Consider the following 24,118-nt stretch of genomic DNA (forward strand, 5'->3'; position numbering starts at 1 on the left):
ACTTCCAGTATCCAAAACCCGATTGCTTCTCAACTATTTACAAACACATCGGAGAGGACAGACTCTGAGAAAAACATCTGATGTCCCATACTGTATTATCCTATGAAAGTTCAGAATCTGTTTGATCATAATGACAGCTACGTCTTGTCTCACATGAAAATTGTTCCACGTATTCTGATATCAAATATGTGCAGTGCTATCCTGTCTCTCTCACCTTCCACACTAAGCTCACTTAAGTGATTTTCATTTTTTACAGGAGATAAATGTTTCACTGCTGGAAGCAGTCTTAACCTGTGTGTGAATGAACCGACAGAAATGCGGTGGTCGTGCAGAGATCTGAAACAGTGTGACAGGCTTAGCTGATTGTGACGTACTTTGCACAGATTCTCCGGGTGCCTGAGTAAAGAGGTGGAGGCGCTGGAGGGTCAGGCTAAGGTTAAATAAGAGGAGATGTTTGATTACAGCCTGAAGTGGTGCTGTTGGTGTCTGATGGGCACAGAAGAGAAGTGTTTTCCAACACATCTTAAATTACATCCCTTCATTAATCGTGGGAAATTTGTTTTTATCTTGCTCTCTCGCAGGCCTACGGAGCCCCTAAAGCAGGGCAGGGCAACTCAAGAGCCACTTTCCTGCAGAGTTTAGCTCAAAGTGCTTTACACAGAAAAAGAATTACAATGTTCATAGGAAATTAAAAGAAACATATACAGTAAATAACCTGAATCTAGAAGAAAATGGAGAGTCAGGTTCCCAGTTTTACTACTTTCTTGCTATCCGTCAGAGCGGGTCTAAACGGATCTTCCTCGCGCTTTAACAAAAGTTACAAATATTTACACTCCAGGTGTTTCTTGGGAATATCCTGGACGAGATCGCTCTCCCTTCTCTCAACCTCTTCCACTCAGACAACCATAACAAAATAAGATCAAAAATAAAAACGAAGAATTAAAAATAATTAATGAAATAAAAACATGATACAGCTATACAAATAATTAAAAGAGTAAAAAGATGATACAAAGATAAACAGTTAAGAATCAAAAGGAGGAAGCAAAAATAAAATACAGTATGTCATTCAGTAAAACAGAATTCAAATAATAAAGAGATAATACATTAAGATCAAGTAGTGTTTTGAGTCTGGATTTGAATGTGGCTACTGTTGGAGCACATCTGATCTGTTCAGGAAGCTGGTTCCAGCTGCGGCTGGCATAATGGCTAAAAGCAGACTCTCTTTGCTTTGAGTGTACCCTTGGTATTTCTAAGTGACTTGATCCTGATGATCTTAGTGATCTGTTAGTTTTATTTTTAATCAGCATATGTGAAATATATTGAGGCCATTGAGTGATTTATAAACCAGTAACAGTACTTTAAAATCTATTCTGAATGCAACTGGAAGTAGTGTTAGACCGATATATCGGCCGGCCGATATATCGGGCCGATATTTGTGATTTTTACGTGTATCGGCATCGGCCGATACAAGGCTGCTGCGTTGGCCGATATTTTTTTCCCTGCATTATTTACAGACAGGCGTCCACAGGGCAGCTCTCACCGTCTTCAAACTGTCTTGCTCTCCCTCCCTCGCACATATTAATCAAAATCAATTGAGAATTGACACAATGGTAAAAGGTCGAAAGACTGAAGTTTCACGTGGAGCATTGGGAGATTTTTTCCTGAATTACCGCTGGTGTTGCTCTACAAGAGATTAAGTTAAGTGCACCTACACTCTAAAAAATGCTGGGTTAAAAATAACCCAAGTTGGGTTGAAAATGGACTAACCCAGCAATTGGGTTGTTTTAACCCAGCGATTGGGTTGTTTTAACCCAGCAATTGGGTTGTTTTAAGCAAACATTTAACCCAACCGCTGGGCAAAACAACCCAATTGCTGGGTTAGTCCATATTCAACCCAACTTGGGTTGTTTTTAACCCAGCATTTTTTAGAGTGTAACCATTAAATGACTAGGTTGTAAATAGTTTTAAAATTAAGTATAGTACAGTCAGTGTGCACTTTATTATGCTGCTTGCTTGTTGCTACTGTGTGCAATAGTGTAATTATTTTATTAATGCTTAAATAATTATTTTCAGAACTTATTTTCACCACTGAACTCTTTTTTTTTCTTGTTCTACATCACCTGTTTTTACTATTTGTTATATATAGTTTTTTTTAGTTCAATAAATGTTCCTTTTTTAAATTGTAAATTTTAAAATGTTATCATCATGATCATTGTGTCATTTTTATGTTGTAAATTGAGGGAGCAAAAGCAGTATCGGCTCCAAATATCGGCTCAAGAAAATCGGCAGCCCGTATCGGTCATCGGCTAAGGCTGATGAAAAAAAAACGGTATCGGCATCGGCACTAAAAAATCCATATCGGTCGATCCCTAACTGGAAGCCAGTGTAAAGACCTGAGGACTGGTGTGATATGGTCATATTTTCTGGTTCTGCTCGTTCTGTTTGAGCTGCAGCTGTTTAATGGTCTTTTTAGGAAGGCCGGTGAGGAGTCCACAATAGTCCACCCTGCTGGTGATAAAAGCATGAACAAGTTTCTTGAGGTCTTGGCTGGAAACAAAGCATCTAATTCTTGCAATATTTTTGGGATGATAGTAAGCTGATTTAGTGTAACATGACTACTGAAACTAAGGTCCAACTCTAAAATCACACCAAGATTCCTGACTTGATTTTTTTTTGTTTTTAGACCCCTAGCTTAAGGTATGTGGTCACCTTGAGAATTTCATTTTTGTTTCCAAATACAGTTCAGTTCGTTTAACTGAAGAAAGTTTGGGCACATCCAATTGTTAATTTCATCAATGCATTTGCACAGGGAGGTAATGGAGCTGTAGTCATTAGGCTATAGGGCTAAGTAGATCTGGTGTCATCTGCATAGCTGTGGTAAGCAATTTGGTTCTTTCTCATCATTTGGCTCAGTGGGAGTATGTACATGTTGAATAGGAGTGGCGCAAAAATTGAGTCTTGAGGGATTCAGATTTATGGTCACCTATACCAATACCATCATAATAACCTCTCCCTTCTAAGTATGAGCATACTTATATTGAATAAGTAATTAAAGACACAGTCCACACAGAGTAATTAGTAACTAATTACTAGTAAACTAGTATCTTCTATATAGTGTTAATGTGTGTAGTACTACTTTTGCCATGTTGTCATTATCATGTGACCTACCATCGTCAGTTACATCACTTCGCTGCCACTCATAAATCCTCTCCCATGGCCTCATGGGACAGTAAAGTGTCCACTGTATGCACACTTAAGAATCTCACCAGAAGAAGTAGGTCGTCTGGGTACTTTTTGCCTAGTGTTTTATGAGTACTGTGAATTGGGACTTCTTTTGTCACGGTTTTTCACCTACTATATAGTAGAGAAGTATGCGATTATCCCTTCATTAGCTTGTTTAGAGAGAGGCTGCTCACTGCAGAGCCAATGGGGGGAGCTTGACATCTAGGTCCAGCCATACCCTAACCCTACCCATAATAACCCTATCCCTAAACCTAAATTAGGTAAAGCTCCACCCATTATATCCAGAGAGGGGGAGCTGGACATCATTTGGCTCTGGGCACCACTTGTGTTCAGGTGTGTTTGATCAAGGTTAGAGATAAACTCTGTATAGGAAAGTGGACCTCGAGGGCCAAAGTTGCCCATCCCTGCACCCAAAGGACAGGGTGATGGTGTAAAAAAAAAAAACGAGATGGGTGGGGGAAAAACTTGTTTCAATGATTTTGTGTTCTCTCACAAAAGCATTGCGTTCCCCCGAGAAACTTTTTTGCACACACAACTTATGTGATGGAAATAAAATGAGGTGGGAGGGGAAAAAACTATTTTAGTGCTTTTGCAAAAGTTTCTTGGGGGAACACAATAGTTTTGTGAGAGCAAAAGCAAAGTTTCTCAGGGGAACGCAGTTTTGCAAAAGTATTGAAATATAATCTTTTCCCATCACCATGTCCCGTTAGCGGCTCCGTACTGACTAGATTCAAGCTGGCATGTTGAAAAAAGTTGTGAACAGATGTTTGACGAATATTCTAAATCACTGGGATTTTGATATTAGTAGGTTATGTTTCACGCATTGCTCTAAATATTCCCTTTCAGATATCTAAGATGTTGTTAGCCGTTAACACTTCTTTAAAGTACATCAGTGAGGACATCATGTAATTATGGCTCTCAGTTGCCCTTGTTCCAGAGTTGCCACACTCCAAATGACTCATCTAATATGCCCCAATTTCTTCACATAGGACTCAACTCAAGCCAAATACTGTCAACTCAGTGCCCTAATGTACTAAAGTTTAGTAACTAAACACATATTTAAATCAGTTCATGTGAGTACAGTGGTTCAATATTAATATTATAAAGCGACGAGAAAAAAATGTGTGTGCCAAAACAAACTAAATAACGATAAAGTATAATAAATAACAACGGTATAGTGATAAACACTGCTTCGTGAAGCTTCGAAGCGTTATGAATCAGCGAGTCGAATCATGAATCGGATCGCGTGTCAAACCGCCTCGTGACTTTGGCGCTCCGAACCGCTGATTTGATACAGTGATTCATAACGGTCCGAATCCTCATGAAGCAGTGTTTTGAAATTGGTTATCACTTTATAAGTCGTTATTTAGTTTTTTTCTGGCTCACGCTCACAATTCATCAGTGTGAGTGCCCGTGGTTACCACCAGAGGGCACTCCACCCCGGACTTTCACTCCATCACAAACTATTTCAATCACTGCATCCCAATTCGCATACTATCCGTACTAAATAGTATTCGGAAAAAAAAAATTAGTATGTCCCAAATCGTAGTATGTTGAAAAGAGTATTCCAAAGATTCCTGGTTGTGCAGATCGATGCGCACTCTGATATTGCCCACAACCCATTGCGAGATGGACGAGGATTCGATTAGAACTACAAACGCAGATAAAAAAAGTGTTAAAAAAAAATACAAACATGACGGTTACGCGAGACTGAGAGGATTAGATAAAGGGGTTTGAGTGAGCAGTATTTAACCTGACAAAAATATATTTATTCAATGTTAGCCACATTATATTTCACCTGCAGCAGCATTGTGCACTTTTGTAATGATACGTTTGGCCATTAACTTTGCAAACACATGAGAGGAGTCTCTGCATTAAAGACCCACGAATGGCAGATCAACGTGCTAACTTACTACATTTCTCTCCAATACGGTAGGAAATTAAATTGAATGTGGAGGATTTAAAATGTGACATTTAAACGGTGACGGGACACACGTAAATGCACATAACTAAGCAACGGAGTCTGTTAAAGATGACGAAGTATGTCCCAAAGCTTGCACTCTTCTGCTGCACACTCAAAAGTATGTACTTTTTCTTCACAAAAAGAGTACACACTTTTAGGACGTAGTATAAGTAGGCGAATTGGGATGCAGAACATAACTCACTGCTCCTCATCATCACTGATTACATCCACCTGTGTTTCATTACCTTGTTCACTTCACCCTATATAGGCTAAGCCTAGTCTATCATGTCTGGCGAAGTCTTGTTTCGTGTAACAACTGCATTTCGGAGCATTCTCCCTGGTTTCTTGTCTCTTGGTCTTGGATTACTTGCCTGTTCTGTGGATTACCCTTTTCCCTGTCTCTCCTGCCTTGTTTGCCTGTTTGGACTGCTTGCCTGTGTACGACCTTTTGCCTGTTTTTGACTACGATTGTGGATTATCCTTTAATAAAGCTGCGTTTGGATTCTCAATCTTCTGTCTCAGAGCAGTTCCATTACAATTTTATAACTAGTTTTCTTTAAGTGAACACAACATCGTACTTATAGTTTACTATTTATATATTATTTTTGCACTTTAAGTATATTTTTTTATAGACCTACTTGAAATATACCTTCAACTGTACTTTAACTCTTTCCATTTTTCATACATCCTTTTTAATCAACACATAAATGTGGGTAATTTTCATTAAAAAAAAGCTACATTTTAAACAAAAAGCTTCGACAATCGCATTTTTATCAGACTATGTTGGGATCGGATTCAGAATGATTTTTAAAACATAGACTGAGTAGATTGAGTCCATCAACCCCCCAAAAGTTTCACAGTCCTATATCTCTTGGGTCGACATTTCATTCTGTAACATTAGGCAGATTTGCACTACATGTTGTTTAATGTGTGATTATGGAGCTATTTTTACATTTGCGTAAGCAATCTTTCTGCTTGTTCTTCACCTGTGCTTTGATCCAGAGATTCTGTACTAGAAGATGCGTAATCGTGCCCCCTACGGTATAACAGTGAAAACATGGATAGTCCATCAATGGCGGGGAAAGAGTAAAGTAGATTTGAAGTAAATTCCTATGTACACTACCAGTGGACTGGCCTACACAAAAATATATATAATACAGATACTCAGAATTAGGAACATTTTCTTTATAAATCAATGTTTTCAAACAATGTAAGTTTATAAGACATACGTAAAACTAAAAAAGTAAATAAGTATTTTATAGGCTAGTCAAACAAAAGATAAAAGACAAGTATATTTTGAATACTTAATTATACTTTTAAGTATATTTTGATCCAAAGATTGAGTAGCTACAAGTGTTGGCCAAATATACTTCGACTTTTCTATCAGTGTAAGTCAAGTATACTTAAGTGTAATTTTTAGTAGGTTATATTTCTGAGAAGTAGCCTACACAAAAAGTATCCTGAATCTGATTTTTTTAGTTTATAAAAGTATACTAATAGCACACTTGAACTTCTTTTTCGTAAGGGAATGCAATGAAATTGCATAAGTTAGCCTACCCAATGCAATTTGACAACAAAGAAAATGCAAAACGTTAATGAGTTAAAAGACCATTTTTGTTCAGAATGCTGTCAGCTATATTTTATGCATTTTAATCTCACTGCTTTGATTTTAACATCATTGAGAATCATTTGACCCCGAAATTATTCACTGAGATTTCAAGTAATGAAATAAGTGCTGTTTATAATATAAATTCTTACTTCTGCCGGTGAATATTGAATATTATAGACATCATGCTGCCTTTTGTAGAACCAGAATGAGTATGTCACTTTATATGGTCCCCAAATAAGATGCTGTTATGTACTTGTAGGTGAGATATTTCACTTTAAGAAGAACCTGTGAAATGATTTCAGGTTGAGAATGTTCTTTGGCTTTGAATTTCATTATACCTCCTCTATCCGGGAAGGATTCATTATCTTGATATCCAGGGCATCGAAACCTTAAATAAAAGCAAACCTAGTTCTACAGTATCTTATCTGTGCTCTGACAACTTACCCGGACAAAGACATGTAATCCCCTCTAACCAAGCGTGGGATCCGCACTCTGTCAGTGACCCTGTCACACACACCTGTCACTCAAACCTTCTGCCCCCTTGACATGTTCACATATGACAGATCACGTCTGTCACTTCCTATTTCGTTGACTTAAGTCATTATTAAACACTCATAATGCATCCGCTGCAATGTTGTCACTGTTTTGTTGAGAAGTCCTTTTCTATAAGCAGACACAGACACTACTGAATAAAAATTATATTTTATTACTATTAACGTTAGCCACAACAATACACTGACGTCCAATTCAGTATACGAGAGTAGTGTGAAAGTTAGCCCCCCTCGGTTGAAAACATAGTTCAGTGTTACTTGGCAGTATTATGTCACAGAAAAGGTGTGGTCACATTAGCAAAATTTTGCATGCAAAAAGGTCCACTGTCAAGGTGACTTTCAGACCAAGCAGCTTTTTTTTGTTGGTCAATTCACAAACATGAATGTAATCTGCATGGGGAACTTTTTCGCCCTCGTGCAAAACTCCTGATCCTATTGGAATGGCTGGATTTTGCTCGCAAAATATTTGAGTAATGGTAAATATGGCTGCATCTTAAAACAATAAAAAAGGCATCAGTAGATAAAAGATAAAAAAAGTAAATTAATTAATGCTTTGCATATGATGGGTAACACTATGTCAGATGTTTATAATGAGTTAAGTAAGATGTTTTCTATCAATCAAGTCAACAAGCAATTTAAAGCATTTTAACCTGGGTCCAAAAAGATGAGTTAGCTACTGTGTAAAAACATTGTGCATACACAGTGAAGAAGGAAAATGTTCATAGCACCGCTGACAAAATCATCCATCATCCCTTTAAAACTCTCACAAAGCTCTTGCTGTTATAGTTCCCTTCTGCCTTACTTTAACACTGACCATTCAGATTCACAAACTACCGGTTCCGAACCTGCTCTTCTTCATCTAGTACATAATTCTTAAAAACTACAATACATTTCAGAAGGAAATCTCTACAGTTTGTGCTAAAACAAACGAACAAACAAAAAAAAACTAATCCTTGTGTACCCGCTCTGACCACTAGCAACATCTTGTTCTTCTACTTTCTACTTTCATCTTTCCAAACATAACTTTTTATGGCACAATCGGCGAAATCTAGTCTACTGTCATGCTAATACTCTTCGCCACAAAAGTGACAGACAGATACTGTTAAGAGAAAAGCCCAGGAATTGAAACAGATCCAAACATAGTTGCGTATCGCTTATTGTTGCTAATGCAATTGAATATAGTTCCCAGGAACTATATACACTAGGAGAAAAAAAGTGGGGAAAGTTGGCAAGAAATCACATATTTGATCATATTATTAGTGAAGGAGCTCTTCAGTTGCAGCCGATCCAGTGTCTGAGACTGATTACGGCAAATCCTTCCTCTCCGTAGTGGACTCTTTAATGATCTGTGAAAGAGAGATAGCACAAGTTAGTTTTAGCCGAAACAGAAAACACAGCAAAATAAATAAAAAAGTAATAAATGTTATTGTATTTTGTGTTATTGTGAACTTTAACATAAATGGAAATAACACAACATTTACTTTTGGCCCATGACCCTCAATCAAATTGAATTTTTGGCTTTTCATAGTGAACATTTTGGGTACCTCTGGCCTATTGCAATGTATGAAAGAAAGAACGAACGAACGAGTGAATCAATAAATGAACAAAATAATCAATTATTTTATTCTGCTGTGAGAGAGACTGTTGGATATAGAGAATCTGCTGATGATTCCGTGCATTCATGTGAAGTGGATATTAAAAACTTTAAATGGGTATTTTTAAAGGTTGATGAACAGCGCCCCCTAGTGTTTACCTCCCCGTCACGTGTCTCAACAGTTCTCACAACTATGCTCCTCTTCACATGTGCCTCAGGAGTCAGCTTAGTGTCCATGCTGGTGTCTAGCAACACACACACATACACACACACACAAATAATTTAATGGAGTCATTTAAATCAAGCTGTAATCAACAACTGGGTCATTCTTCAAATTGGGGTGGCAAATGAGAGGCAGAAATTGTAAAAATGCTTGTTTGTTTTCTTTTAATAAAATGTAATGCTATGCATTTAAAATTCGTTTTATATGCTATAACCGTTAAAATTGAAGCTTAATAACATTTTGATTTTTAAATAATTTTAATCAAACACTGGTGAAACGACCACTTGTGTCTATGGTGTTACCAATATTTGAAGTTAAATTTAGGTTTGTTCTAAAATGAGCAGGGATATGCAGCTAGGTAATAAATAATAAATAAATAAATAACTTTAAGGACTCTAATTACAAAATTTCATTTTTTTTTAAAGAAATGTTTAATTGTTCATCTTGGCCCCTATTTTTGCCAAATAATTGTTTATTTAAAAAAAAATTGTTGTATATACATCGAACAAGGCAGGAAAATGGTCTGTGCTTCCTTTATAGTCTTTATTCGAAAAGATTAAAACCACTTTACAGTCTAAAAACATTAAATTGTAAGATTAAATGGCTCTGAAGGAAAGAAATTTCAGATATGCCTACATTTTGAAGTAACACCAAAGACATAATATTGCATAAAAGGTTTGTGGAGTTACTATAGAGTCTCTACAGACAAATTAGCCTAAATACAGAATTTTCTAAAATGGAGGCTGCCATCATGATGATTTCAAGGTCAGGGGACATTTTGGAAATATTAATAAGTATGCATTTATCAAAATTTGATTAATAATTTGATTAAAATATGTAAAATCTACCATGTAACACCACAGACACTAATAAAGTGTGACACGTGAAATTGTCAGAAATTTAGCCAATTTTAAGAAAAATAATAAGAAAGAATGTTCTCACCATGCACCCCTCAGATCAACGTGACCAACAACCTGCAATGACCTTTACACACATAAAGTAGTCCAAATAGATTTCCCCCTTTTCTTAAAGGGACAACATCCATTGCTGTAACACCATAGACATGAATTTGGGGGATGCTACTATTTTCTTAGATATTACAAAATATGTATTTTTTTTAACTATTTAATACAATTATACATGTTAAATAAAATCTATATTCACAACATAACCACTTTATTTGTGTTAAAAAAGTTGTATTGTTGCAATTACGTTCCATGATACCTCTCTGAGGTATGGCGGGAACATGCATATTTTGTATCATTCAAACTCAATTAAATATGTATTTTTTTTTTAAATGTAACATTTAATAGTGCACAAATTGTGTTTATTCTACAGAATAACAAACATGAAAATATTTTACAATTAATTGGTATTTAAAGTTTATTTCAACTGTTGTAAAGTAGAGGGACACTACTTGCCACCACAAATGAAGAATGACCCAACTGGATAATGAATTACTCACCTCTAAACTGTAAGTTGGTGAAGTTCTGCACCGGAACAGTGATCCTAGAAGAGGTGGGAGATTATAAATTGAATCATATTTGAATGAATTTAGTCAATGTGGTTCGTGCCATTCTCTCATCACCTGCTTTCTTCTCCTTCGAGCAGCTTCCTGTAGGTGGCAATTTCAATGTCCAGGGCCAGTTTTACATTGAGTAGGTCCTGATACTCCTGCAGGTGTCTGGCCATCTCCTCCTTCAGCATCTGGATCTCATCCTCCAGACGAGCCACAGTGTCTTGGTAACCGGCCGTCTCTATGGCGAAACGTTCCTCCATCTCTCGCAGCTGACGCTCCATGGACTCGTTCTTAAAGACAGTGTGTATTTTGTCCGTGATTTCTCTGCTGTCAAGTACTGAGTTCAACAGTCATGAGTGAAAGTTTTGTTGTTCTTAATAAGTTTGGTGACCGGTGAAATGAAATACTTACAGACCCACGAAGAGATTCCAGGTCACAGGTCAGGCCCTGAATCTGCCGACGATACTCATTGGCCTCCTGCTTAGCTTGTCTCAGAGCCTCTCCGTTCCGATTGGCTGCATCAGTCAGATCAGTAAACTAATAAAATACATAATACATTTTTTAAGTATTTATTTATTAATAGTAAAACCCTAAAATACACTTTAAAAAAAGTGAGAAAACCCATTGCCTTAAAATGTTTCAGTAAATAAAACATGCGTAATTGAAAAAAATATGTTATGTGGAATTGTCAAGTTCCCGTAACTTAATTTATTCAGTTACGCGTGAAGTTTATTTACTTAATAATTTAAAGCCAACGTGTTTCCTCACTTTTTAAAAGTTAAGTCAACTGATCACTTTTTCGTGGCCATGAATAAGAATTAATTCTCACAATTTTTTTTTTAAATCGTTTCCACGAATGACCTACTACAAAAAAATTGGACGTAGAAACAATTTTCACACTGCTAGTAAATTTCACAATTAATTACAAAGAAGAAAATAACAAGTAACACATTGAATTAAACATGACATTGAAATAGTATTTTCTTGTAAAATGCATTCCAATAATCTTTGAAAAATCCTTTTTACAGTTATGGGTAATTTTATAATATTAATTATAATGTATTTGTTTATATTTCTAATTATTATATTTTATTTTTATATTATAAATAAAATGTTCTTCTAAAGGAGAATATCCACCGAGGAGAATGCGTGTGCGTGTGTGTGTGTGTGTGTGTGTTCATGTAACCTTTGAGCGATACCACTCCTCAGTCTCCTGCATATTGGAGGTGGCCATGGACTCAAACTGAGCTCTGATATCCTTCAGGGCAGTGGTTAAGTCTGGTTTAGACACATCCAGATCCACATGAATCTGTTGGGCCATCAGCTGCTCATGCAACTCCCTCATCTCCTACACAGATGAAGAAAGAGTGTAGAAAGCATTAGAGAAGTTTCCATGTGAATATAATGGTTACAGCACAGTGTCCAATCACATCTGATCTTGTGTCCACACTGTCATTTTGCAAATCTGTTTGTTCAGGCAGTCATCAGAATCCATTATAGTTATAAATAGCCAGATTAAATGAACAGATTTGAGACAGATATGCCAGGTGGAGAAAAATCTATAGAGACAGGGAAGAACTGAACAAATGGAAGTAGCGAGGCGAGGAGATACAACACACCTCCTCATGGACCTTCTTCAGGAAGTTGATCTCATCCTGCAGAGCATCAATCTTCCTTTCCAGCTGTATACGGTTCAGAGCCGCTTCATCCACTTCCTGGAATCAAAAGTGAAATTAATGACAGCAATATGCAAACTTATTCTTGATATGCATGAATGAGACAGGAATAGAGTGTCCCTTACTTGTCTGAAGGTGTTGAGGTTATTTTCTGCATCTTGCCGCAGGGCAGTTTCATCTTGAAGTCTGGAAGACGGATAAAAAAAACAATTACCATTCCTAAAGTGAACTTTCTCACAACCTAAAAAGGATTCTATCTTAAGTTCAACAAATAACTGTAACCACATATTCAAGATTTGCGACCAAAACAACCCCCAGAGACCCAAATTGATACTGGTGGTGTATTTTCTTATTTTCCCTCTTAAAAAGTTTTTTTTTTCTTCTTTATATATATATATTTAGAAAGGTTGGGTTGGTTCTAAAAAAATATGACGTTTATTTACTTTTTTGAAGCCTTCACTTAAGAAGCATTATGCACTATTAGAACACTGCTCAGCCGATTAAATTCAAGAAAAGGAATCACTCTCTCATCTCCTGCAGACCTGACCAGCTGTCCTTCAAAGACCACATTTCAAAGGCAGCTCGGTCATGCAGGTTCGCGCGGCACAACATCAGGAAGATCAGACCATTCCTAACAGAGCATGCAACGAAGCTTCTCGCCCAGGCCCTGGTCATCTCTAGGCTTGACTACTGCAATGCACTGGCTGGACTTCCATCGTGTGCAATCAAAACGCTTCAAATGATCCAGAACGCAGCAGCACGCCTTGTCTTCAATGAGCCCAAACGACGGCCCTGGTCACACCTCTCTTCATCTCTCTGCACTGGCCACCACCACTCGCTACTCGCATCAAGTTCAAGGCGTTGACGCTTGCTTACAGATCCACCATACTAACTAGTCTACATCCCCACCAGAAGCCTTCGCTCAGCTAAGGAGCGACCACACAGAGAGGCACGAAATCACTCCAGAACATTTTCGTTCTCTGGAACGGAATGCAGAATCTCTGACAACATTTAAAAGAATGAACACATTCCGTGAGCACTTAACCTCATCTTAACTCCCTCAATTTTCCTCTATTCACTTCCTATTCTAGCTTATGCTAGGCCTACTCTAAGCAATGTCCAAAACATGACAGATCGCTTCCTGTATTCCTCAGATTGTCGCTTTGGATAACAGAGTCTGCTAAATTAATAAATGTAAATTACACAAATACTTTATGTATTTACTCTCACGTTAATAACCAATGGCTTCGCTTTTGACCTTAAAGCATAGCCTACTAATAATAAGCAAAATATTTAGCGTTTATTTATTTTGGGTTTTTTTTATTGCTAAAATAAGATTGTTTAACTTTTTCTCCTGTGTCCTATTCTTCTGTAATCCAGCAGAAGGCTTATTCATTATATTTCATTTTTTAAGTAAACAAAAAAATATGAATCTTCATTAAAAAAACTTTTGAATGGTATAGTGTGTGTGTATATATATATATATATATATATATATATATATATATATATATATATATATATATATATATATATATATATATATATATATGTATATGTGTGTGTGTGTGTGTGTGTGTGTGTGTGTGTGTGTGTGTGTGTGTGTGTGTGTATGTATATATATATGACGTATATAATGGTTACAGCCCTGGCTAACAGAATCCCATAACAACAATAAATAAAACATATCTGTTATCTGTGATGACATGAATGTAATTTCCCCAAATAGTCCTAAATAGTTCTTTATGATAAATCAGTCATGACAGCTATAATGAAAGGCTCTCAGTGGAGGTGACATGTCATGGTGTGGTGAGATGTGCAGGAGGGGGCAGGACAGGGTTCAGTGGATCACTCATGCATCATTAACTGTTCACACACACACACACACACACACACACACACACACACACACACACACACACACACACACACACACACACACACACACACACACACACACACACACACACACACACACACACACACACACACACACACACACACACACTGCAACAGTCGCTCTTTCCCACGGGGTGGAGTACATGCACGCCCTTTCATATACTTCTAAACTGAGCAGCTACCTGACACAAGCAGTCCAATATACATCAATGCAAACAATTCCAAATAAATAGTTTGAACATACAAATAAATATCTGCATCAAAATGATCAGCTTGAATTCAGACGCATAGCTCAGTCCTAATGCAACTTTACTTTTTAGTTGCTACCATAAATAAAATGATATATTGCATCACTGTTACTGATGTTTCATGAAATATTAACAGAGAATTACAAGTCGTCCTCTTGGAATTATAAGGTTCTATCTAACATTTTTGTCAAAATTGAGTTATTCACATATTCTTATTCTGTGACAACTTCTTTACATTATTTGATGTTGTTTTTTAAGTTTTTTGGAACTTTTTATTTAGAAAATAAAAAGGTTCTTTCTACACGGTCAAATGGAATGCAAAAAACTTTAAAGCTCAATATCTCCAAACCAGTCAGAATGCAGATAGAACCTTATAATTCCAAGGTGGCGAAGTGATACATTCCCCGGTCAGTTCTATTTTATAAGATTCTTATAAATGTTTGAACTTTTTTTAAGTCGTCATTGATTCCAACGAGTTTAAATGTGAAGGTTTGGAATTTACTTTAAAAAAAATGTGGTTCTTCTTTCTCATACCTAACAACAGGGTATCTGCACTGGGTGTGTTCAGCCTTTGTAGAAGCTGAGTTTCTGCCCCTCCCTGCCCCCAGAGCACTCAGTGTATCAGGCTTTAAAAAGAGAGGTTTGAAAAGAGAGGCAGTGTGGGATTGAATGAGAGTGAGAAATGGAGAGCCTCTCATTGAAAATGGGGTTGGCTGCTATTAATTCACAAGTAACATTGTAGTTTTGGCAGTGTAGTACTGATGCGGAAAATGCCTAAGATGCTGCAGTTGTTTAATCCTAATATATTCTCTACCCATAAGACAGCTATTCTGAAGGGAATGTTAATAGATGGCGCTTTCTTTGACAGGGCTTTTGATCTTTTTTGTAAAAATGTTCTCATGTTGCTCTTAGCGTTCTTCTTGGTATGTCCTGGAATGTGTGCCCCACCAGACACATTTACTTGTACACAAGTACACCCCTTTTAGGTAATTTACTTTGGCAAGGTGGTTAGAGTGATGTTGTCAATTGTTTTCATCACAACACCAGTAAATCAAGGTTCCAGGGGTTCTTCACTGGGTTTCTTTTCATTTTTGAAAGTGAAATGATGAAGGAGCTGATTAATTGTATTGCTTTAAAGTGTCTGCCAATGGCATTAATGTGAAGGTAATGTCAAAAGACAACTGGCATAATCAGAAGTTACCTTTAAGATGGAATTTTGTAACATTTTGAAATGTTTAAAAAACATTATTCCTTAAATTTTTATATTAATTTACATAATTTCACTCATATATATATATTATATTGGGAAAAAATATACTGCTTTTACAAAATTATATGTATTTTTATAACTATATATACACTCTAAAAAATGTGCTGTATGGCACTAAAAGTGGTTTTTGGCTCGTAATCATAGGGGAACCACTTTTGGTGCCATATAGCACCATATCTTAACATGTTCTGTATATGGTAGCGGTGCTATATAGCACCTCAGCCAAAGAACCGGTGGAGAACCGCTGAGGAACCACTGAAGCACCAAGATTGGTCCTATACAGCACTTAAAGAGGTTCCCCTATGATTACGAGCCAAGAATCACTTTTAGTGCCATATAGCACCATTTTTTTTAGTGTAAAATATTTCTTTTAGTTTAAAATTTTTGTAAAAACGGTGTGAAATAAATTTTTGTCTTAAAATGTTCTATCTATACTTATTATTATTATTTAATATATTTTCAAATATTTGTGAAAAATATTTATCTACTGTATAATTTTTTATTTCACCTAATACTTTTGTTAGTCTTACTGTTAAAATACATTTAGTATTTAATTTCTGCAGACCCCTTGACCCTAGTCCGAAAACCCATGTTTTAGACAAAAAAGGTGCAAGATATAAAATATGTATTTTATTTTATTGCATTCAAAATCCACTTTGCTTAAAACTCTGGGAGATCACTTTGAATGGGCATAACACATCTGCCCTTACCTGTGTTTCAGAGTGGCCAGGTCTGAGGCCAGGTTGTCTCTTTCTATCTCCATTCTGGCTTTCCCAGCGTTGAGGCCGTCCACCTGTCTGCGGAGCTCCCTCAGCTCCTCCTGGTAGATGTCCCCCAGACGGCTTGGCTCCTTCCCCCTCAGCTGGTTCAGTTCTGCCACCAGCATCTTGTTCTGCTGCTCCAAGAAGCGCACTTTTTCGATGTAGCTGGCGAAGCGGTCGTTCAGCCCCATCATCTCCACCTTCTCATTGGTGCGCGTCTCCCGGTACTGGGCCTTCAGCAGGGAGTCCGCCGAGAAGTCCAGCCGCTCCCCACCCAGAGACAAGCGTGAGGTGGACATGGTGGCTGGGCTGGAGGTGAGGTGGCGCGGGCTGCTGTGGTGGGACAGGCGGCCCGTGCTGAGGCGGCTGGTGATCCCCACGGACGGGGAGCCGCCCAGTGTCCCGAATCGCTTTCGGTAGGATGAGAAAGCACGCTGGGGTTCCATGGCAGGGGAAAATGAAATCGAGTGAGATCGAGTGTGGGTGAACTTTGGGTTTTTATAGAGAAGGCGGGGGAGAAAGAGGGGGTCCAATGGGGAGGGCAAAGGCCAGGGGGGGTGTGTATGTGAGCCCGGAATTGTTTGTGCTTGTCCACCCAGTCTCCTGACTGCCTCTTTTCACTCTATTCTGTCTGTCTCTCTGGTGTGGGGTGCACCGTGTGTGGGGAGGAGACACAGTCAGTCAGAGAAAATCCTATTCATGCCACTGCTGGAACACATACAGACGGAGACAGACTGTAATGGCACTGATATTTGACTGCCATTTCAATTCTCTCTCTCCCCATAATAAAGTGCTGCTTTGTACCTCTTCTGGGTTAATTTGGAGTTCCTCTCCTTCTCGGTCACAGTTTTTCTGCCGTTCCAAGAGGGATTTTAATGATGTCACAGAACACTGGGGTGATTACGTAATTCTCCATTATAAAAAAGAGTCTACCGCTCTCTTTTGTGCTGAATTTGGAACATCACACACACTTTTCAGCACCACTGATTCATATCTGTTTACCAGAAAAAAATCAAGTGTTCAGAGGATTTGACTAAAGTGAACTCACACTGTATAAAAAGGACTGTTTACCCAACATTCTGTCACCATTCTCATGTCGTTCCAAACCTGTATGACTTACTGTTATCTGTGGAACATGAAAGAAGATATTTTGAAAAAATGCCTGAGCTGCTCTAGGCCATACAATGTAAATAGAGACATGGGGATGTCAAGCTCCAGAAAATAGCACTGTCAAAACCACTATTGTCATTGTTATCTAAAACTAATACTATTAATAAAAAATATTTTTCCTAAAAAGGAAAAAAAAATCAAATCAAATCAAATATAAATATTAGATAAAAAACGTTCCCTTTGCAACTAACTGAAGTAAATATGTTTTGAAGTACTAAACTTGAAGTACTAAAATTACAAATCTGAAATAAAAATAAATGAAATAGAAATAGAAATATAAAAAAACAGAAAATGACAAAAATAAATAAAAGCTAATACTATAATACCGGTAGTTTATAAATCAACATGATCAAAGCATCATGAAATTACTATACATCCCATCTGCTGTATTTCAAGTCTTCATACGATAACTCGAGGAAGTTTACTGGAAATCTTGCCTTGAAAAGCTCACTTGACAAATGGTTAAAAAAATGTAGCGTGGAAATTTTGCTAAAAAAAAGTATCAAATATATTTAAATTGATTAAAAATGTAAGAAATGTCCAGTCAGAAGAACCAAAGACTCTCTTTACTTGCTTGGCATCATTATGTATTACTGAAGTGTATTAATGAATGGTTAGGCTTATGCCCTCGTCAGCAGTCTACAAAATAGTAGAGGAGTGTATCAGTGGCACCGAGGCACAGCCAGACAGAAAACGACATCCACCACAACAGATTTCTAGGGGATGAGCTCATCAGCAGCCAACACCGATGGCCTGCAGACCGCAGGATTGTTATGGGTGGACGGTCAGGTCCAGTGAATATTGGGTATGTGTGGGTGTTGGTTGGTTGATTAGGAAGGTGTCTAAAATCACATAAAGAAACGTGGGGTAAGATGTGTCAGTGGAGAAATTGTGTCCCCTTAATCTAAAGAACAGGGCCCGTATTTATCAGCTTCTCAAAGTGCCATTTTAGTCTTAAGTGCTGAAAATTCATGAAATGTACTCCTACTTTCAAACTTAAGTATAAAGCAATTTATCAAATTTCTTAAAGCTAAGAATCACTCTTACTCTCCCAGTTATTAAAGACAGCTCGTGAGGTCTCTGAAGAGGTTAGGAGTTGCCAGTAGGGGCTTGGTGATGGCACTGAGGAGACAGAGACGTGCGCAAATCTTTTTAGAAGAGGGAAGAATGTTTTTGAAATGTTTGACTCTAATCGTTGTTCTGTCTAATCCTGGTCTGTCCCTAATTGTGTGTCATAATTGTATGGCTTTGGTCTACCATATGAGTATTAATAAACATTTATAATGTCCTCAGCGTCTCGAACTATCATTGCGACCCATTGTTTTCCTATCGTTGAAATTCACCGCTCTCCCTCTCTTTACGTCACTTCCGTATTTGGCATTTTTAGATGCGGAAGTAAAATTTTCTCACAAAAACGACTACAAAAGCCTTATTTTTCTATACATTGACTCACTGGGGTCTCTAACCTGCAATATGGCCCTTTAATCAAACTGAGCAGGCATCATCTTCGTCAGTGCTGGATAATGTTGGGCTGAACTTGCTCCTTTTATAACGTTTCCATTGTTTGACTAATTCAGCAAGCAGTAACGCTTCTTCTCCCGCCAGTTCGGTTTTCTTTTGGAATCCATGGTGGCTGATTATATCAAAAAATCTAGGCCATATAGGCAGGTCAGTTAACAACACATCAGTTTAAAACTTTTAATTAAGACATGGTGGAAACGTGTATAATCATATGTGTATATTATAATGTATTGTCTTGAAATGATTTATTGTCAAATGTGTGTTGAATGTATACTCCTCTTAGGAATTTCACCATTCAATGTGAATTTATCTGAGAATATTCTGATATAAGGACATTTATTCAGTGATTGGTCCATGCCTATGACATCATCCAAAAATCCCGTTTGTGGCACAGCAAAGTGTCCTGAATCAACTCTAAGACTGACACGTAAGATTTAGTACACTTCACTGAAAGTATGGCAGTGTTCTTGTGAATAATTCTCAGACGCTTGATAAATACGGGCCCATAGGCAATATAATATTATTAATATAATATTAATATATATATATAAATTAATATATATATATATAAATTAATATATATATATATATATATATATATAAATTAATATATATATATATATATATATAAATTAATATATATATATATATATATATAAATTAATATATATATATATATATAAATTAATATATATATAAATTAATATATATATAAATTAATATATATATAAATTAATATATATATAAATTAATATATATATAAATTAATATATATATAAATTAATATATATATAAATATATATATATAAATTAATATATATATATATATATATATATATATATATATATATATATAAATTATTATATATATATTTTATATATATTAATATATATATATATATATATATATATATATATATATATATATATATATATATATATATAAAAAAAAAATATATATATATATATATATATATATATATATATATATTTATATATATATATATATATATATATTTTTATATATATTTTTATATATATATATATATATATATATATATATATATATATATATATATATATATATATAATTAAAAAAAAATTAATATAAGTATCTTTAAGATATTTAAGATTTGATATATTAAAATATACTTAAAAAAGACACATTTGGGGAAAGAAGAGAGTAATGTCACATTTCCCTGCAACATTAAGAATTGTCATGTCGAAATGTAATTAATTGTAGGATATCTTTTTACCATAATCTTGCCTTAAATCCTACAAGAAGCCAAACTTGTTTACCTGAAATACTCTCTGCTCTCTGACCTTTAAAACACTTTTTATTTTAAAGATCTGCTACAAATCTGCTGGCTTAATACTGTAAGAATAATTATAATTATATTGAATGTTAAATCAAATAATGTAGATGTCAAACTTTTATCAACTTGGTTAAAAGGCAATTCAATTCAGTTTTAGTACTTTTTGTAAGCATTTCAAACTGCAGTTGAAATCCCAGACACAATTCACATGTTCAAATGGTTTAAATGTCATGTTTTGTTGTTGCAGTGATTAAGACACGTCTACTTTTTGCCCCAGGAAAATATGTACAGTATGTGACACAGAGCACCTCATCTCACAGATGTGGCTCAAAGAAGAAAAGAAACAAACTCCCCAGGACAGTTTCTTGTGTCTCTTTATTGATGTGGCAGTACACATATGGCAATTATCTTAGGAGAGTTTTTAAGAGTGTTTCTCATTATTTATTCATGTTTCATATATATTGATTACAAATTTCAATCTGTGGAAATGTTGAGTTTAGGCATCAGACGTTTATTGTAATGTCGAGCCAATAAATAAAGATTTTTTGCCCCAAGGTGTTTAATAATCCTGTACTGCAGCATGCTAAAAATCCTGTACTGCCGCATACCCATCATGCTGTGCTCTCCGCAAAACTGGTTTCAATTTAGCAAGCAGTATATAAACGGAGCACTCTTGCAGTTTACCATACACTCACTGACACCACATCCCTATATTACGGCTTTAGAAGGAGTTTGCTAAAGCTGAAACCATGAAGGCTCTAGTTTGTGCTCTTGTTCTGATGCTCGTCTGCAGCACCACTGGTGAGTTTATCTTCTATAACTGCTGATTAAAAGATGCTTATTGGGTCTATCTGAGATTTATCATACTGGTGATAGGATTGGAATTCAATACTGTGAAATAAGGATGGAAATGTTGTCTGAGATGATTGTGTTCTAATTGTACTGAAATAGTTAGGAAACATCAACAGTACACTCTAAAAAAAAAAAAAAAAGTTCTATATGGCACCAAAAATGGTTCTTGGCTCGTAATCATAGGGGAACCTTTATTATACCTATATAGCACCAATTTTGGTGCTTCAGTGGTTCTTCAGCGGTTCTTTGACTAAGGTGCTATATAGCACCTCTGAAGAACCGCTGAAGAATCACTGAAGCACCAAAATTGGTGCTATATAGGTATAATAAAGGTTCCCCTATGATTTTCTTCTTCTATGAAGTCCCCAAACTTTTCTTCTGGTCTTTTACATTTCCACAGTACCTCATGATCTGTTTGTGGTCATGTCTCTTTCATTCTCTGTGCAGTGTACTCCCTGCAGTGCTTCACCTGTGTGGATGACAACTGCAAGGTCAGAACTGAATGCCCTCCAACTGCCAACTTCTGCAGGACTGAGGCCAACAGTACGTATTAAAAATAGTAATGTTTATATATAATTTAAATAATGCATTTACAACATGAATGTCTTTTTTTCCAGTTACTTATCTGTCCCGTACATGTGAGGAGTTCTGCACACCTGGCGAAAATATCTACTGCTGCGATCAAGACTTGTGCGGCTGAACATCTCTGTCCAGTTTACAAAGAGCCTGGTTATGCCAAAAATATAATGTATCAATTAATCAACCAATTACCAATCACTCACCATTAGAACTCAAATGTGATGTAAAAAATTAAATAAAGCCTTGAATATGTGTCTGCATCAATAAACGCATGCATTTGAATGTGCTGCTTATTAAACTCTTTTGAATTCTCACTTAAATTATCGACGAACTTGCTGGTTTAACTTGACAGGGCGACTAGAATACGAATGACCCTTTTATCACACTATGTTCCTACTACGAGGCCAGCTGTAATTAATGCTGTTTGGTGTGTTTAGTGTCCGGACTAACATGGAGGAGCCATTGTTACGATCCCCTAATAAATATCTGCAGGGGTGACTGTGGTTGCCTCAGCCCCGGTAACTGGGGGAATGTCTGTCTGAGACTAAACATCCAAGAGAGGTGAAAAGTTCAAAGAGGAAAGTCAGTTACTGTACGAGAAGCATAGAAATGTCCAGTTGGTCCCTCTTCAGTTCCTTCTCATTTTTTGTTAGTCAATCTCTCCTTGGTTTCCTTGGTCTCTCAGGTTTGGGATTGTCAAACAGCTGATTCATGTCTCCAGTGTAATGAGGCAGGAGCGAACAGCAGAATCCTAATGATGTTTTCACTGACTGATCATCAGCCAAGACAAAGCCAAAACCAGACTCTGAGACTGCACTAATCTGCCAAACTATGCGTGTGTGTGCGCATTTATGTTTGTTTATGTGTGTGCATGTCGATTGTGAATCGTACTGCGTGTAGATAAATCGGAGGAATAGCCTACAAATTTAAACGATGGGGCAATCATACCTAACACAACAAATAGCAAGTCCAGTGCACAGTGAATATTTTGCCAAAAAAAATCAAGCCAGGTGCTCCGCTTAAAAGACAAGAGACATTTGTTGTGCTTCAAACTAAAATACAACTAAATGTATGTTAAATTAAGCAAAACCCCCAGTGTTAAATCAACACTGCTCAGATGAACACCTGTTAACAAGCAAACTTACTGAAGAAAAGAGAAACACAAGAACTACAACTGACTTCAGCCACAGCCTTAGATGATATCAACTGAAGATAAAAGACATTGAATTTCTGAAGATCTCAGCAGAGGAGAAAACAACTCCACAAACAGCATTACCATGCAGCTTAACACTTACTAACCAGACTGACTTTACAAAAGCTCTTATTGAGAATTAACAGAGGTTTAGATGTTGATGTTTTATGGAAATTGTGTTTCTTTGTTTCTTTTAGTTGAGCACTTTTACTCTTGGTTTTTTATCTAAGTTTGTGGTCTTCATAATTTGTTGCAAAGAAACCAACGTGATCTTGTTTTAGACATGATAAAGTTTGTTTTCAAATAAAGTTTTAAAGATCAAATTTGCTAATTGTATACTGACCAAAAGTGGTTATTTGTTATTAACCCTTTAAAACCGCACGTATCATATTTGATACACGAGTTTCTAAGACATATATTGAATCAGTGAGAGCAATACTTTCTTTGAAAACCTATTGTATCTATTTTGGTACGTGTATTCTGCCATCTTGTGGAATTTCACTGTACTGCAGGCAGTAGAGGGGTGTTTTTTTAGCTTTTCAAAATGGCGACTGCGATTGGATCAAGACAGACGCTTTCGGCAGGAAAATAAAGGCTAATCTCAAGTTGTTAAGGTAAAAAATAATATTGGATTGCGCCTGATATAATTAATTTAACACTTTCTGAATTGAAATAATTCATAATTACTTAATAATTGAATCGTTAAATTACAAGTAAATCGTGTTGGAAATTGTGTATCAAATTTGATACTGCAGGTATTAATGGTGCTACCACAATGCAAACACACACAATATTGGGATGATTCAATTAATGGTAATAATGACTGAAATGCCATATTAAAATATATATTGTGTTAAAAATGCACATATTAAATTTAAAACTGCAGGAATAAGGTTCTTTATCCCTGAATAGTAATAGATTTTTTGTATATA

The 24,118-nt window shown here is 36.3% G+C and overlaps 1 protein-coding gene across 1 annotated transcript; it reads right to left on the bottom strand.

The window, feature by feature from the left end:
- Positions 1 to 7,499: 7,499 nt before the first annotated feature.
- On the bottom strand, positions 7,500 to 17,168 carry gfap (glial fibrillary acidic protein). Its single transcript, XM_079836177.1, has 9 exons — positions 16,506 to 17,168; positions 12,504 to 12,564; positions 12,322 to 12,417; positions 11,889 to 12,050; positions 11,114 to 11,239; positions 10,772 to 10,992; positions 10,649 to 10,692; positions 9,120 to 9,205; positions 7,500 to 8,712 (listed from the first exon to the last, which is right to left on the bottom strand). Exons 1-9 carry the CDS (start codon positions 17,000 to 17,002, stop codon positions 8,671 to 8,673), a joined length of 1,335 nt encoding a protein of 444 aa, XP_079692303.1. The 5' UTR covers positions 17,003 to 17,168; the 3' UTR covers positions 7,500 to 8,670.
- Between the last annotated feature and the right edge of the window lie 6,950 nt (positions 17,169 to 24,118).

The sequence above is a fragment of the Gobio gobio genome (assembly GCF_949357685.1).
Source record: "Gobio gobio genome assembly, chromosome: 1".
Taxonomy (NCBI): Eukaryota; Metazoa; Chordata; class Actinopteri; order Cypriniformes; family Gobionidae; genus Gobio; species Gobio gobio.